Source organism: Festucalex cinctus, chromosome 20 (genome assembly GCF_051991245.1).
Source record: "Festucalex cinctus isolate MCC-2025b chromosome 20, RoL_Fcin_1.0, whole genome shotgun sequence".
Taxonomy (NCBI): Eukaryota; Metazoa; Chordata; class Actinopteri; order Syngnathiformes; family Syngnathidae; genus Festucalex; species Festucalex cinctus.
Genome location: NC_135430.1, coordinates 21957710 through 21975240, shown reverse-complemented (window position 1 = coordinate 21975240; position 17531 = coordinate 21957710). Strand labels below are relative to the sequence as shown.

At 43.6% G+C, this 17531-nt stretch overlaps 2 protein-coding genes across 2 annotated transcripts; one reads left to right on the top strand and one right to left on the bottom strand.

Annotated features, from left to right (window-relative positions):
* Nucleotides 1-283: 283 nt before the first annotated feature.
* On the top strand, nucleotides 284-4775 carry amer2 (APC membrane recruitment protein 2). The gene has a single exon (XM_077509294.1). The coding sequence runs from the start codon at nucleotides 414-416 to the stop codon at nucleotides 2319-2321; it is 1908 nt and encodes a 635-aa protein (XP_077365420.1). The 5' UTR covers nucleotides 284-413; the 3' UTR covers nucleotides 2322-4775.
* Nucleotides 4776-5982: 1207 nt separating this feature from the next.
* On the bottom strand, nucleotides 5983-8345 carry LOC144009518 (beta-1,4-galactosyltransferase 1-like). The gene is made up of 2 exons (XM_077509295.1): nucleotides 7918-8345; nucleotides 5983-7824 (listed from the first exon to the last, which is right to left on the bottom strand). Exons 1-2 carry the CDS (start codon nucleotides 8296-8298, stop codon nucleotides 7147-7149), a joined length of 1059 nt encoding a protein of 352 aa, XP_077365421.1. The 5' UTR covers nucleotides 8299-8345; the 3' UTR covers nucleotides 5983-7146.
* Between the last annotated feature and the right edge of the window lie 9186 nt (nucleotides 8346-17531).

Below are 17531 nucleotides of genomic sequence, written 5' to 3'. Positions count from 1 at the left end.
CCTCAAGAAAGTGTGACTGTTCTCATTAGACGGATTTCTCTCATGTTTGTGCAAACACATTGAGAGTCTGCTGCAGTGACATACAAACAGAGACGGATGGGTTTGAAAAGTAACGACTCGTTTTTGGGGGGCGGGAGGAGCAACAGTGCTCGGATGGTGGAGGGGGTGAGGATAGACTCTGGCGCCCTGCCAACGTTGATGAAAGCTGCTTAGCCCACCCTGTTGCCATGGATACAGTGAGGAGCAAGCAGAGAGAGAGAGAGAGAGAAGGCAGGCAGGCGATAAAGAGCGCCAGAGTGGGAGTGAAAGAGCCGTTGGAAGCACCGTGGATAGAGAGCGAGAGTGGATGCGCAGTCCCAGAAAGCCCAGAGCGAGTAGCAAAGTGCTAGTGGGAGACCACAGAGTGGGACACAATGGAGGTGCAGACGGAGTGTGCGGATCCCACTGCGGCCCCTCCATGTGACCCCCAGCCCACCGGGAAGCTCAACAAAGCTGCCTTCAAGCTTTTCGGAAAGCGACGCGCAGGCTTCTTCTCCTTCAGGGACAAAGGGGCCACCACGCCGAGCGGGATCAACGGGCATTCGGACACCGGGAATTCCGTCAATGGGAACGCTTCAATGTCATCAGTCGAGCTGGTGAGAAGCAAAACGCACGACGGGCTCACCGGCTCCAACAATGATGCCGATGGACAGAGAGGGGAGGGGCTGTCCGCTTTGGAGACAGGAGCTGTAAGGTCGCTTAGTAAATCGCTAAGTTTCTTCTCTCTATTACGACGTGGGAGTCTTAGGTCAAGTGAGAACGGCGCCGGGCTTGTACGGAGAGGGAGGGGCTTGAAGGGCTTTTTCAGTAGCATCCGCTGGCGACGGAAGGACAAAAGGAACGAAGGAGATGGCGAGGAGTTGCAACTCCAGAAGGCGAATGATGCGGATGTTGCAGAGACTGAAACGGCAAAGGATGTCACCCTCATCCTTGAACCAACACCACATTCTCGCCAGGAGGATCATGGGAAGACAGAGGCGGATCGTAACCTCCGAGCATCCGAGGCTCACACTACCAGTCGGTGTGCGGCCACGCCGGGCCCATCTGCTGAGGCGGACCCCCCCTCTCCTTACACACCCGATGACTCCCCTTTGCACCCTGCCGCCAGCAAAGCCAAAGCCTCGGTCTCCAGTCTCACCCCCTCCCTCGCCACACCGCCGTTGGAGTGTTGCAGCGCCGCCGAGCCGCCCTCGGAACCCTCGGTGGACCGCTTGTGTTCTCTTCTCTTCAATGACGTCACGTCCCTCAAGAGCTTCGACTCACTCACTGGATGCGGGGATATCATCGCTGATGCAGACGAGGAGACGGCAGGAAATGGGGGCAGCGCTACTAGTAGCAGCAGCAGCGGCGGCGGCGGCGGGGGATCGGGTGTTGCGAGGCCGCTTGGAACCACAACTCGTATCTCCCCAACGAAAGCGCCGCTTTCTTTCACTGCTCCCGGCCCGGCTTCACTTCCTGCCCGCGCCCCTCAATCACCCCCAGTTGGCAGCGGAGTGGTGGCCTACATGGGTGGCGGGGAGGAAATGGCCAGTCCAGAGGGAGTGGACGATGCCGACATGCAGGGGCTTTGGCACATGCTGCCCTCGACCGGCAACGACTCCCCTGCGTTGCCCCGATCGCACCAACCCTCCTGCACCACTCCCACCTCCACCTACTCCCTTCGCACCCTCAACTCCGCCAGCTGCCACCAATCTTCAGCCGGCGTATGTAAGAAATCTTTGGGCCTCAGTAAGATTCCGGTGGTTGGCGGAGCAGGAAGTCGAGCGGCGAAACCCCTCCTACCTCACGGTCGTCATCCGGCCTCACCTGGAGACAAGGAGCCGCTCAGCGACGAAGGCTACTGGGACACACCTTCTGCAACACCCACAGCGACACCCGAGGAAAGCGGGCGGCGGCCCAAGCACGATATGTCACGTGACAGCTGCTCTGGGGACCGCCTGTACGATCTCTACAATGACCCAGAAGGCGACGAGGACCGGAACAGTTCTTCCTCCTTGTCAACAGAATACAAACTCAGCCCTCCTTCCTCCTCCTCCTCTTCTTCATTCCGGTCAATAAAAGGCAGCGCCAGCCTTCCCCGGGAATCCAAGATCCCGGTCAGCGCCAGACAAACCACGCCGCCGCAGTCGGCGAGCCAATCAGCACTCTCGTCTGTCCTGGAGGCAGAATCGTCGCTGCCAAAGAGCCAAGCGCCACCTCGCACCAGGATCCCCGTATCCAAGGTGCCCGTGCGTCGCTCCGGAAACAAACCGGGCCCCGCAACCAGAGTCTCCAAGAAGTAGTTCCTCTTCATTCTGTGGACTTGTACGACGGCGCATTTGGGCCATGTACAAATTGTTTTTTTATAGGGCAATGAAAATATTCTGAGAAAAAAAAACTCGCAAATTGAAGGGGCAAATTTGCCAGAAAAAAAAATTTGAAATTTGCGAAAGTCTCAAATTTGCGACTTTATGAAGTGGAAAATTTGCCAGTTTATAAAGTGGCAGATTTGAGAGAAAAAAACTCATATACTCGCAAATTTACAAGTTTTTTTTTTTCTCTCGCAAATTTGCCACTTTAGAAAGTCGCAAAATTCCAACTTTCTAAAGTATCAAATTTGCGAGTTTTCTTCTCGGAATATTGCCCCTGCCCTCTAAAAAAAAATATACGTAGCCCTAATACAGCGTTGTAGACTTGAGAGGATGACCCCTATGTACTGTTTTTTTTTTTTTTTACAGAGCCAAAGGTTTTCCTTAGCCAAGTAAAAGTTGCGCTGTGCAGTTAATGGCCCCTGAATACCTTTCGATTCTTCAAAGCTCTCCTTTCCAAAAGACTAAAATTGAAAAAAGTTGGCTGAAAAAAGTTGCAAGGAGACTCCAAAAACCTGGATTGTCTTCTCGCACTCACTGGAACTTGGAAGGTTGACCCTTGACAATCCACAAACTCTGAAAAGTTACCAAATGGCGAGTTGGAGGATTTCAAAGCTTCAATTCCCTTTTGCGTACATACTGCAAAAAATAAGCTGCTTTTATAAAATCTTTGACACATTTAAATCAATTTTCTCTTGATGATCACTCATCTCATCTCATCCATAACAGAATGACCTTTGAATTGTCCCATTTTAGAGCCAAAGTATCATTCCTTAAATAGTTTGGAACAGACTGGAATGTTTTCTTTTTATCACCTGCATGGGTAACAACACAAAATAGCACGGAGATTTGGAGGCTTTTATTCTACTTTACAAGCCATACACGGAGCACCAAAAGGTCACACTTGGGCACTTTTGCATGCAAAGACTTCACTTGCAAATGACTCCAGCTTGACTTCTGCATAATGGTAGTTCACCTAGATCAATCTTTTTGCAATATTCAATCGGATGCGTCAATATGGAAATGATAACACGTTAACACAACGCATAACTTGCTTTCAGGGCTACACATGCGAAGCACAAAAAGTCAGGGAGCACACACACGCGCGCGCACATGCTACAAATCGTACTTGCAGCTCCACTGGATGGCTTTCGCTATCAACACATGCAAAAACTACATTTGTGTCTGTATTGCTGTTCTTTTGAACAGCTTTTATATCCTTAGTCATACTGCACGGATTCAAACTGTGACTGCTGCAGCTTTCTAATCTGTTCTTTCCAACTAACACACACTGTAGAGACTGTTGTGTATGGTTATATAGCCTGCCTCTGTTTTTTTTTTTTTTTTTTTTTTTTGAATAGGCGGTGAGCCCCAAAAATAACAATAAAATTCCATCAGGGTTTCAAATGAAAATTTCTATTATTGGACTGATATGTAAAAAAAAAAAAAAAAAAAGCCATAAGGAATTGTTGAAAAAAGTCCAGACTGTAGAAACGAGGGACTCTTTCAGGTTATGAAACATGAATGTAACTTGGCATCTTTGTAGATTAAGGATTAGGATATATTTTTGTGTGTGTCCGCAGGATTTTATAGGCGCAAAATAAACGACTGTACAGTTTTTAATCCCCCCCCCCCCCCCAGTAATGTCAGCCGATCAGCAAACTTGTTCCAAACGCCCCCAAATGTATTTTAATTGTGACACAAATGTGACATGGATCAGGTATTTTCTCAGCCCTCGGTTAAACAGAGGGACTTTTATATGCAAACCTATTTGGGGATGTGCACATTTTGTCTGCTCCGAACCACAAGGTGGTCTTTCCATCATAACGCTTCCATCATACTTGTGATTATTGATCCATGACAGAGCTTTTGGATTCATATATCATTTACTTCCCTGATGGTAAAACGTAACCTGATCCCAAGTCCACAGCAAGAGCATTTTCTACAAAGAGTTTTAGTATGCAAAGATGTTCCTTCTTGTGGTTGTGACTGGGTGTTAGGAAAGGGTGGCGACAGCTTGGATGATGCCAGTTCCCAAATGTTTTTAGATTTCAACTTACACTCGAGGAAAACACATCATTTCCCTCCATAAACGCCACATCAAGTCTAACTTTGCAATGAGTGGTCAGTATGTTAACCAGTTTTGTTTTGTTTGAATGTTATTCTTGTCATTCTGATATCACCGTTTCCACTATCATATATGAAATATGTTCAAACTACTCAGTTCCATGGCGTTCTGTTTTTCCGTCCGTCATTAGAATTGCGTCCCGCTGTGCGATCATGCTGCAATGAAAAGCACATTAAATCTCTCCTTTTATTATGTTTGTCAGACAACTGTGTGAAATATTTCCGTTTTCCTTATTTAACGAATAAACGTGTTTGTTCTAATTTATGGTCCTCTTTGCTCTGTCAAATGAATCTTACATTCGATTACATTTATATGCAGTCAAAATGACGGTTTCTGAAACGTTTGAAATAACGAAGAGAGTTACTATATCCTGATTTAAACTGCGACACACGGACATGCAGATATATGTGTAGCATTTTTGCTGTATAGAGACATAAAATAACGGAAAACCGCAGCGGAGAAATGTACTGTATTCAAGTTCGGCTTGCTTAGCAAATGGCAGCGTAAGATGGCCGCCACACATACAAGGAGTTCCTGTATTCAAAAGACCAAAATTCCTTGTGAATAGAACATGCACAAAACACGAATCGGTATTCCGTTCAAAGGTTTTTTTTATATGGCCAAATATTCAGCTTAGAAAAGGGGTAACCTAAAAAAACTGAATCAGCACATATTCACCTTTTTATGTGTTTACATGGCCTTTCATTCGGAGTTGACTGCATGTAAAAATAGTTACTGTTTACAGTCGTAATCACAAAATCCCCTTGTAGCTTTTGTTCACAGTTTCCCAGGTGACATTGCTGTGATGACATCACACTTCCTGCTTTGTTTGGATTGCTAACATTAGGTTAATCATGCTTTTTATGGATCACTCACAATGAAAGCCTGACTGATGTGCGTATCGCACATGGTGGAAACCTCATGAATATAAATCACACAAAAAAAGTTCTTTTGTTGTGGTGTAGGTACAGCAGGAGGACGAATTGGTGCAGCGCAAATCCCTTTTTGTAATGGTGCAGCAAGCCCTCACTCTCTGTTTCGGCACGCTGAGGTTTACGTAAAACGCTTACATAAGACCATAACGCTCATTTGTAGAAGGCCCATCAGATCAAAGCTGGAGACGATGCGTGCGGCGTGCTTGCACACCAGCCACATCTCCTTCGACGATTGTTTCGCTCTCGTAAAGTGGAATAATGAAGAGATTTTTCATTCTAATATGATTCAGTACACTAGTCTAGACACAACTTGCTGTTTATTTGTTTAAATAATGTTATATAAAGGCAGTCCAGTACTTGTATTTCAAATAATATCTCAGCACAAATTGAGGTTACCTACTGTACAATTGCAAAATTGTAGACCAAATCTTCTATGGCATTTCCCTGCACATCCGTTTGGTTCCCATAGTAACTGCAGTAGGTCAACCAATGAAAAGAGGGGGCTGGGCAGGAAGAGGGCTACAAGACGCTTTTTCAGCATGGTGGCGGCAGCTGTCACGCTGTGTGACAGTTGTTATTGGAGAGGCTCCCGGGGTCGTTTTCTAACACACCCACTCGTCAATAATTTATTGACATATATGCTTGTGACTTTGTGAAGCACCCGCATTGCTGACTTTGACTTTACAGGATGGCAAAATGAAACCTGAATGCAGTACTTGGCTGACACGTAAATTCTAATGCTTCAATTTTTATTAACAAAAACAATAAATAAATAAGTGGCGCAAAAAGTGATTAGGTCAAAGTAAATTAATTGCTGTAGTTAGCACCAAATTAGCATTGTGTGTTGCAGTAGTCATTAGAATGTGCAATCCAGCTGAGACATGTCGGTCATCAACTGAGCCCGAAGCATCCTGATGTCATTTTCAATCGTCAGGAAGTGGCAAAATGGCCGCCCCTCTCACATGGACAAAAAAAAGACGGGATTTTGTTGCTTATCTCCTATTCATTTTATTTCATTTTGTTTTCATTTTCATCATGTATTCATTCATTGGTAAAAGAAACAAAAATCTTCATTGAGAAAGAACAAGCGTTATTCTATCTGTCCTGTTTCTCCCCAGAGCTCATTTACAAGGTAAAACAGTTTAAAAAATAAGCAGCAATAAATAAATAAAATAAAATTGTGACAGCTCGTCTCAGAAACACGTCTGGACGCGGTTTATTCCACAATATTAATCACACTACCGAGTTTCGACGAGAGGGGGCGCACGAACAATGCCATGAACTCAAAAAGAAGTCGTCCCTCCACCAAACCAGTTTGTGTTGATCCCCCGTTGACTAGAGCAGCAATAAATCAAGAGGGTTGGGCTGGCCAGAAGGGACAGGGACAAGTTTGTGTTGACAACTTTTGAAAAATGACGAGTGAGTCAATTTGCTTCAGTCAAGAATAAAGTTTCCATGTGTGGAGATACACACGTCAAGATTCAAGTGTGCAGAAACAATGAAATCATTAAATGGGAACATTTTGCTGGTTTGCCGACTCTCCCGAGTCCCTTAATTGTGGCTCACTTTCAATTGTAATTTTAAAATCTAGTTTATTAGGAGGTTTTGTATGAGCTAACGAGATATTGACTGACTGAATTCAAAGTCATTTTCTGTAGTGTGAACATAAAACGAGACACAGACAGATGTCAAAGTTTCATCCTCGTACAGATGATGGCGCTTGAATGTCAACCGTAATAAAGGTATAACATGGATGTCTCTCAACACTGCTGACTTTGTAATGAAGCGAGCTGACACCATCGTGATTCATTGTGTTTCGGGTTTTTCCCACTTTGTCAGGATTCACTGGATTGACCTCATTGTGCAGGTCCCGATTATGTTTAATCATCTTGTACTTTCCAATCAGCACGTTTGGCCGTGAGATGGACATGCCTCGGAAGGTGATTCGGTTATACATGTCATCGTCCTCGCCGCCCCAGCCCCAGAAAGTGTTTGGGAAGCCATTAATCCTCAAGTATTGCTCCTTGGATAACGAGCAGACGCCTCCAAAATAATTTTGGTAGGGTAAACTGAACTGGAATTTATCCATAGCCACAGCCAAGTGCCGGGGATTGCCGAAGCAGCGGTACAGGTTGCGGTCATCCATAGGCACCAGGTCAACGTCAGAGAAGACAAAACAACGGTAGTCGGAATCCTTTTGGGCCTCCGCAAAGCCCACGTTCAGCAGCTTGGCCCTGTTAAACGCTCCCTCTCCAGCTTGGTTGATGACATACACCCCGTAGTCCAATTGTTGCCGCATCAGAATGGGATGCAGGTAATACAGCCAGTGTTTCAGGTGCTCGTGCCGGTTGCGGAAAGGGATGACGATCGCCACCTGTCGGCATTTGAAGGATGGAAATCGTGTACAACAACAATTACATTCAAAGAACTAACCAGGCTGAAAAATAAATACATTATACATCCTTACCTTGTGCTGGGCAATACAATTGGGAGGCTTGTATCGCCCCCCCATCCTTAGAGAAGGAGCGCTGACCTCCACCACGATCTTGTCCAGTGAACGTCTCTGATCAAACTCCACACGCAGAGGACCTACAAGATCCGGAGGGGTGTCAGGACAGAGTCCTAAAATCTTGCTCACGGCCTTCGAGGTCAAGTTATCGAAGTTCCTCGTCGTCGGTGCAGTTTCGTGCAGCAGGTGGGCTTCTGCGCTCCTGGAAAGTGTCCCGTCTGACTTGGTAAAAATCAACAAACTGCTCGATTTGCTGAAGAACAACAGTAAGCACGCCACAATGATCACAGAAGAGATAAGTAACCAGCAAAACGTATTTTTCAGTATCTTTGATATCATTCTGAAAGTCTTCCTACAGAGCAGCTGCAGAGCGGCTGCATGCTTCTTTGCAAGTCAAAGGTGGAGTAAAATAAGCCGCCAGACAGGTTTTCTTTTAGTTGCTTCCTTGTTCATCGCCTTATCTGATTGGACCTTTTGACAGTTATTTATCAGCCTCCTCCAGCCCAGCTCAAACTCATTAGCGTAGAATAGTCGGCCTACAAAAACACTTGCCTGCTGTAATAAACGCTGAAATGTGTGATGCAGTTAGGTTGACATTGCTGTTAACTACCATAAAACCAAAATGTTAAACATTAATGTAGATTTGAAATGTCCCGATGTTTCGCAAAACAGCGACATCTAGTGGTACAACTTTAAAAGTGCATGTAATAGTTTCTTGTCAAGGAGGAACTAGACAACATTTTCCAATCCATCCATTTTCTTGACCACTTATTCCTCACAAGGGTCGCGGGGGGTGCTGGAGCCTATCTCAGCTGGCTTTGGCCAGTAGGCGGGGTTTCACCCTGAACTGGTTGCCAGCCAATCGCAGTCCATTTTTCTTAGCTACATAAAACTAAAGGGAGAGGCTGTTTGTATTTGAATGTCTTCAACATTTTGTTACAGTGCAGTGAAGCAATACAAGCCTGAGTGTGAAAGAATGAAATTAAAACCCGAGTAGGCCAAACGGGACACACCCAAGCACTTGAGGAATTGGCTAGTTTGTTTTAGAAAGGAAAAGTTTTCTTGCTTTGTAAAGTGATGGCGGAACACTGAACTGTATGCTCAGGTAGGTTGGGTGACAACATGACATTTTCATGATGAACTCGAGTTCATACAAGCTAGTTTGTAAGGAATGTTTGTGTGTGTGCGTGCGTGTGACCAAAAACAGTCTCCATATAAAAATGTTCATTCTCCCCACGAGAAGACTTGTAAAGTGAATTCATTCATTCCAGTTTCAAAGTATCGCCATCAAAATACCTTGAGTGTTCATAAATGGTTTCTTAATGTACTGTATAACATTTCAATTAATCAAGTATAGTTCTCAACTTCTCTCACCGACAGACATAAAATTGGGAGTAAACAGGGTGTCATAGAGCAATACTACCCTCTAGTGGTGACATGTTAGCATTGGTTTGTGAAAATATTTTTTTTTCTGAGCAATTGACAATCCATCCATTATTATTATTATTATTTTTTTACACCGCTTGAACTTATTAGGGTCACACAGTGACCCGCATTGGTCTGCTGTAGCTAAATTGCGACCCACTTACAACAATTACGAAACTTTTACCTTTTAAAACCTGTGTACATCTTAACTAAACATCCTCAGGCTAATGTTCAAAGTGCCTCTTTTTTCCCCCTCCATGAACTTTATTTACTAATGAACAGTACAAAACATGTAGAAAATTTATTTAATATAAACATTGTAAGCAAATTCACAAACCACGCCAGGGTGGTTAGGCTTTAAAAAAAGAAAGAAAAAAAAAGTGAAGAACAAATAGACAAAAATAATAGACCCCTTCAAAGTTTGTAAACAATGTGACGCAAATTAAAGGGCGGGGCTTAGCTGGAGGCAAAAACAACTCAGTGGCGTGTGGTTCGAACACAGGTCAGCATATTTTCACAGAAAGTTCACGTCGGAAAAGTGGCCAACATTGCCATGTCGTCAAAAATGGCACAAATGACAAGTTTTCCCAGAACCGCTGGACATGCTGTTTCTGCAAAGTGAAACCATCTACCAGATTATGATTATCTTCACATACGCATGCTCTGTTTTCATGTGGCTGCAATGTTCACACTGGAATGCAGTTGACCTGAAGAGCTCAGGGCTGAACTTTCACCTGCTCCGACTTTGCCTATTTTACGTTTGCTAAAATTCTTTAAACTGATGGTAGTACTACTTATCTATTAATATTTCGTTATTTTTTGTTTATTTTTCGCTAGAAAAACATAGTGATAGACCAATAATCAATAAAGAGCAATTCAGGAAGAAATAAGTGCTATGACAGGGCCTTGTACAGGACGGGATGCAATCTTATTTCTTACCACTAGAGTGCACTATTGCACCATCAATTAAGAGTTAGCAGCGGTCCCTAAACCTGGCGCGGCCAGACCCTTTTTGGTGCCGTAGCAACATTAAGTAGGATTTTTTTCCTCGATTTTTGGGGGGTTGGCAGGCTGGCCCACCACCCACACACGGCGAATATCACGGCACAACTCGAAAATGACATTGCAGTGACACGTTGGCCGTCGGAGGGCCCCCTACTGGCAGCAGGTTGGTTGAAAACACGTCTTTTGCACATCAACATGAAGCCAATTTACTGATTTGGGGCCTCAGGACACGCAAAAAGAAGAATAGAAGAGGATGAAAAGAACACATTAGAGTAACTGTTGTGCTTCCAGTTTGGCCAAGTACAACATAGTACATTACTAGCTTGCATTCAACCACATATGATAATGTCTCCTATTAGCATGAATGATGCATTTCCTGACAAATGCTAAAATTGATACCAACCTGTCTGCTTGGTCTGCCAAATTGGTACTAATTTGTGTTTGGGATATCATCCTGGAAATTTTTGATAGAGGCTAAATATTACATTAAACACAACAGTAACATGAAGCATTGGATTTGTTCCTGCAAACGGCTTTTCGTTCATTATTCCTTCCAGATCTCAGTGTTTTAATTGGCAAACACAGTTGGAAACACTCACACATACACACACCCACTCTCTTATTGTTAACCACACACTTTTGCGTAAATGGACTGCTATTTGTACAAGAACTTCATCCGGTAGGCCTCTAATAGATGGAATTGGACTGAAAACCTTCACATCATTTCATTTGTTACTCCCCCGTTTGATTTTATGTTCATTTCTGGTCCTCCTGCCATGCTGGGTTGGAGAGGCACAAGCTTATTGAGACACATTTGCAAACAGAGATATCGTGCTCACTGCTCAGCAATAATGAATACTTGCCCTTTCAATAGTTAGCTTTTTTTTTTTTAAAAAACCCCAAAAAAAACCCATTTTATTCTACATACATACTTGTGGGATCACGATGATATTTAGGAATTTAAAGCACAATTCATGTTAGTATTAGGAAGCATTATGAATGGTGATAGAACACTATTCCAGATAGCTTATTGTAGCACAACACGTTTCTATGAGCCTCATGAAAACATTTTGATTAAAAACAGATCAGGTCAAAGAAGGGATACATAAAAGTCCAACTGTAAATGCCAGAGAATGGATTTGTAGATTCGCTAACATCAAAATGTCTCACATTTTCAGATCACTATTTCATGTAAATTAGAAACAGGGCTCCAGAAAGTATGCACACCCCCGCACCGTTCCCAAAAATATGAACAGTTTTTGGGACGTTCACAACCACAGCAGTCATCGAGGCAGATGTGAACATGCAAATGGACACACGCACTCTTAAAACAGCTACACGGGGGAACGCGGCACTTTGGAGAAACATGATGCCCTAACCATAAAAGTGTGTGTGTGTAGTTTTGAGTGGTCTCAGCTGCAAATGACAGCCAATCAGCGCTAATTTAAAATCAGAGTGCTTTTGACGGCTTTCCCCAGGGGAACAAAGCAGTTGTGTGCACGTCAGGGCGTGTACGTGCAGCATTCACTGGACACCCCACATGCTTTTCATTGCCAAAATCTCTTTCTGGATATATTCAGCTTTCAGAACCGCATACATATACGTGCAACTGATTGATGTAGAAAAGCAGCTTTAATGTGAAATAAGTGTCAATATTCTGTTGGATGAAATCTTTGTGAAAATATTCCCCATACTCCAAACTTGATGTCGGCTTGTCACGTCACAATGTGAGGGAACGTCAGGAGGAACGTTCCGACTATTGTCGGCAAAAAGTGGATCTCTAATAACGTAGGCCCAGCCAGGAAAATACAATTTGACGTGGTTTATTCACAAACCAACAATACGCAAAACGCCTGACTCAGGTGCCAGGAGAAAAACAACATAAAGCGCGAGCACAATACCCGCAAAAGTTAAATAACAAAAAACACTTGCCAAAGGCAAGGAGAAATTAGGAGCTAACAAAAAATACAATGCAAGCAATACACAATAACACACACTAAAATCGAACTATATACAAAACAGAAAGCGCCGTGGCAGATACATGTGAAAAACATTAACTTATAACATGTGACTCGGATTCAAGAACAAGCGGTCGAGAGAACGACTTGCGCAAGGGCTGCGTGCAAGAAATAATGCGACAGTCTTGTGTCGCTCCGGGAGTCCTTTTAAAGACCTCTTGATTATGGAAATGCGCCTCAGGTGTGGCGCAGGTGGACACGCCCCCTTCACTTGCCCACTGGAAAAACACCAGACACAGACTGAGAGCAGAAACATGACAGCAGGTGTGCTCACGAAAATTGTCATCACCAAAACATGAAAACTAAGGCTCTTTGGAACTATCAAATAAATAAATAAATAAATCATTGATTGATCAAATTGATGTAATTCTTGTGTGACTACGCATGAACCGCCAGTCTGTCAACAACAATGGCGGATAGCCACGTCATCGTCGTTTTGCTTGTTTATAGGCCAAAGTTATTTTTCTAAACCTTGCTGGTACAAGACAGCTTTTCCCATCCTGTCGGACATTTGATCCAGCAGTTTAGTTGCTACTCCAGCCTCCAGGCTATGACCACTCGCAGTGGTTAAGAAGAGGCTGAGATGGCAACTTTAGCTCTTCAAAAAAGTTGGCCATATATCACACCTGCTTAGAGGATGAAAAGCTGGAGAAAGGAAAGTGCCAAGCATCATCTACTCTTCCCATTTCCATAGTGACGTGAAGCTGGCGTTCTCCCAATAGGCACTGAGGTGATGTCAGAGCAGAGAAGAAAGAAAGAAGTGCACAATTAGGGTCCTCTGACATGCGTTCTTCAGACCAAACTCGCTTCTCCTCAGGCAGGTATCTGTGTCGTGCAGTCACTGGGCTTCTTGCGTCCTCAAAAACACCCACGCGCGAGCTGATTTCACTCTTCATTAACACACGTTCTTGCCACGCCGCCATTTTTATGCTCATTTATTTTGAGACGTCATTTTAAAAGATGGTCACATTTTCTTGCCTGACGTGTATTCTGCACCACTGCCAAGTTTTTTTTTTTTTTTTTGTGCATGTCAAAAAAGAATTGAATTTTTGCCTGATGCATAGTTATTTGATTGCCCAATTATTAGTAGTTATGAGGAGACAGTATTCTTTCACTTGTAATGACATACATGTTTATAATAGTGTTTAAAAACACATACGTGCGGAAGCTGTTTAACATTCTGAAATAGGAGGCATAATCAAAAAGAAAAGGTTATGTGTCCATGCATATGCATGCACAATGCTTCCTCCATGGACACAAAAGCTTTTATTGTTCTTATGAGTGCTCATTTTTTTTTTCTGCACTCTGGGTTCAGCTCACGCATGTTGAAGCCACTCTAGTCATAACTCCAGGGCGCTCCCCCCTGGTCGTCAAGGTAACATGCGCTAGCGTTACCATTGGTCCAGCAGTATGAAGGGAAGGCTGTGCTGTACATTATCGTTAGGTACGCTCACCAGAAAATACCTTCATGGCTTCACCTTAGCTCACTCAAATGACTCATTTTCAGAAGGTGAAGTGAGCTCAAGTAGATTGATAGATTGTTTTGTTTTTTTACATTATAAGTGATGGATACGTACAAAGATTTGAAATGGTTAACTTGTGTCCAGCTCCTCTGCCCTATTTATAGCATCTTGAGTGTGACATCATGAGATTTGTGAGGAGCGTTTGGGAGGAATTTTCACATCGGCTTGATATTGTCCTACATTGGGCACTTGGAACAAATCAAAACTCGACTTTTCTATTGTTTTTCATTTTTCAGATACAATACAATTTGTCAATACAGTTTGTCCAATGTGCTGCGGCGCTTCATGAGGCTTCACCTACCCACCATTAATTGGGATTAGTTTTAGGAAAGGGAACATCTAGAAAAAATGGACAAAAACTAACTGTAAAAACAAACAAAACACGAGTGACAGAAACAGAAGCAGCAAACACAATGAACAGAGATGGAAAGACACCAAGGAACTTCCGAAATAGAAGCAATCTGTCGAGACGACGACGAACACCCGGACAAGACACGAGAGAAGTGATTGGAAGACACAAGGATTGGGTTGACGAGCACAGGAATGAAAACAAACAAACACACACAAAAAAAAAGACATGAATCCCAATAGAACAAGACACAAAAAAAACAAATATAATCCAAACAAAAACAGATTATGACAAGATGTTTAACGGCGCTGGAGATAAGATCAAACGTTCCTCACTGAAAGATATAAAAAGAGCTCTTTTCACATTGGGCATACGGGAGGTCCAGCGTTTGAATCCCTTCGGCTCATTTCAGGAAGACAAGCAATGGGGCAAAAAAAAAGTTAGATATGATCTTAGATTTTGACAAAAGCATGTCACACAAACGTGACAAGTTTTAAGTTGAGATGAAAAAAATCTGAATGTTGTGCGTCTTTTAAGTCTCCTTGTAAGACAGTTAGTAGTGGTATGTTGTACGGAAGCAGGCAATTCTCTTACCTGCATTCCTCTTCCTCTTTTCATCCACTTCTTCTTCTTCTTCTTCATCTTCTCCCCCTCCCTGCCTCCTTCCTCTTGACATGTGTCACATTTTGGCTTCTGCTCTCGAGGGATAAATGCCAGATTACATGGTGTAGTATTTTTATCCGTAGTACATTAACCCACGAAGCTTACTGTATCAAAGCTCGGAGGACGTACCCACACACACACTACTGTGACGGAAAGAAGTGTGTAAAGTGTCTGCTTTGATCATTGCCACCCTCCCTCTTTCTAATTACCCCAGTGACAAACACGCAAATGCATACACACACACACGAGACATGCGACACCAACACGGTACCCGATGCAGATAACTCGTGCACGTGCTCACTCATGCGCACAAAGAAATGAATGCATCATTGCATTGAATGAAAATTTAAATCCAGGAAGAAATAGTGAATCGCATGAAAAGCATGATTAACATATATTACTAATTCCAAAATGCTGACTTCAATATCATACCTGCTTAAAATATCATTTCATAGCACACTCAACTTAAACTACACAAATAAAATCACAATTTTATTTTTTGTCATGCCGCCCAGCCCTCCATGTCCCAGTCATTATTTTGACACTACTTGTCGAAAGATTGAATTTGGGGCAAAAAACATCTTCAGGTTAAACACAATTTGGCTATTTGCCCTCTCGTTGGACGATCGCGTACTACCGACGTCACTTCTACATATTGACGTAGTCACTCTAACTTCGTGATGAAAATGAATGAATTATTAGTTCACCGCTAGATGGCACTAAAGATTACGCACTAAAGCTCAATTCACACTGCCTGCGAAAAGGACGCGTTGCGTTTTCCGTACGGTTTCTGCACGGCTTCCGCAAGGCAAGGCAAGTTTATTTGTAGAGCACATTTCAAACACAAGGCAACTCAATGTGCTTTACACAAGGAAAGACAAAACACATAAGCATCAACAAACATTCAGAGGAAGAAAAATAAATGAAAATAGGTTACAAATTTTTACTAAAAAGAACATATAATAACAATCTTAAAACATTATTCAACAAACTTTAAAACATTTAACAGAAGGAAGTTTAAAATAATAAGAAAAAAAAGAAAAGAAAAAAAGACTGCAATTCGCATCACATGCATTGCGTGTCCGGAAATCTGCACTCGCCAGCCCACAAGACCGCGTGGACTTCACGGTGGAGAGTTGAGTTCACGCTTCATGAAAATCCGCATGCGGCGTCCGGAAAAAATAGAACGCTTGCGGAAAATTCCCGCATCGCCGCAGTCGTTCCGCACCGCACCGCAGCTGGTGTGAATTGACACGTAGACTTGAATGTGTTCTATCCTTGCGGCAGCCGTACGGAAAACGCACCACGTCCGTTCCGCAGCCAGTGTGAATGTCAGTCAACTGTTAGAAGAAGTTACTGGGAAAGAAGAAGATTATTCGATAGCGCCTACAAGAGGGAAGGAGCTGGAAAATCCATTTGAACAGCATGGTAACATTTGCTAGCTGAAGTGGTACAGCATGTATAAGATCATCAAGGGTGTCTGGCGAGCTCATCACACGACATCCTGCTGACAACGCCCTCTTGTTGACCTCTGGGTGCTGTCGGCCTGCACGCCGTGCTCCGTTCCCACCCTGATGTTGTGTTAAGAGCGTCACTTTACCCCATGAGGTCATTTAGGAGAGCTTCAAGTGCCCGTGAGCGTGCGCATGAGCACGTGTTGGGTTTAAGGAGGGAAAAGTGTGTTGCGTTTGGGGTGAGTTGTGGAGTAGACGGAGCATGAACGAGTGGCCCTGCAGCACTTGTAGTTTAGGTGAAATCAATACACATCTATTCTTCGAGGCTCTCACTTCAAGCCTTTTATGTCACATCCAATCACAAATGGAGAAAGTTGTTGTGTTTTTGCCCTTTCTCACCATTTTAGAGGTCTATTTGACACTTGATAGTTGCACGGTATTAACTAAAAAGGAGCAAGTGCCAGTCCCCCGCTGTTTTTGCGCTCTATTTTCTTTCCTCGGCTAAATGAGTGCGGTTGTGAGGTGGATGGCCAATCCGTGTCTGTCTCTGATTCTCTGTGAGGGGCAGATAGTCCCACCAGGGGTGGCTGACAAGAGATGACTCCCGCTTACCACATACTGAGAGTGCTCCTCTTCTTTAATCTAAGCGCCTCCGCTTTCTCTTGCACCCTCCATCGAAATTTCTCTTAACTATGACATGCAAAAGTGCTCCCGCCCATCTAAACCACTGAGCTAATCCTTCAGCAGCTCTTTTGGGGTGTCGTGCTGTTTTGGGGGTCTTTTTTCCTGACATGAGGATTTAGCATCATAATGGCGCACAAATACCTGTCCAATTAGCCTGATTGTGACGCACCTCACACTACAAGACAGATCCTGTGGCGTCGCTCGGAGATTTAGCACAACACGCTAAATACCTCCGCTCTCGCAGGATGTTGTTGCAGCTTGGTGTCTTTCTGTAAATCCAGGTTTAGTGAAGGGTAATTGAGGGGAATTCAAGAGTCAGCTGTCAGCAAAGGACAAAAGTCTGTAAAAAAAAGTGTCGAGAATTATACGCTGTAGATGGTTTATGGTAGAGTTGAATTCAAACATGTCAAAAGTTAAGTATCACATGCTGGCTTTAAGATCGTTGCTCTTG

Coding starts and splice junctions, on each gene's coding strand:
- amer2 (XM_077509294.1), top strand. CDS start 414: ATGGAGGTGCAGACGGAGTGTGCGGATCCCACTGCGGCCCCTCCATGT.
- LOC144009518 (XM_077509295.1), bottom strand. CDS start 8,298: ATGATATCAAAGATACTGAAAAATACGTTTTGCTGGTTACTTATCTCT. Junction 7,825..7,917: donor ATTGTATTGCCCAGCACAAG/GTAAGGATGTAT, acceptor AAATGCCGACAG/GTGGCGATCGTCATCCCTTT.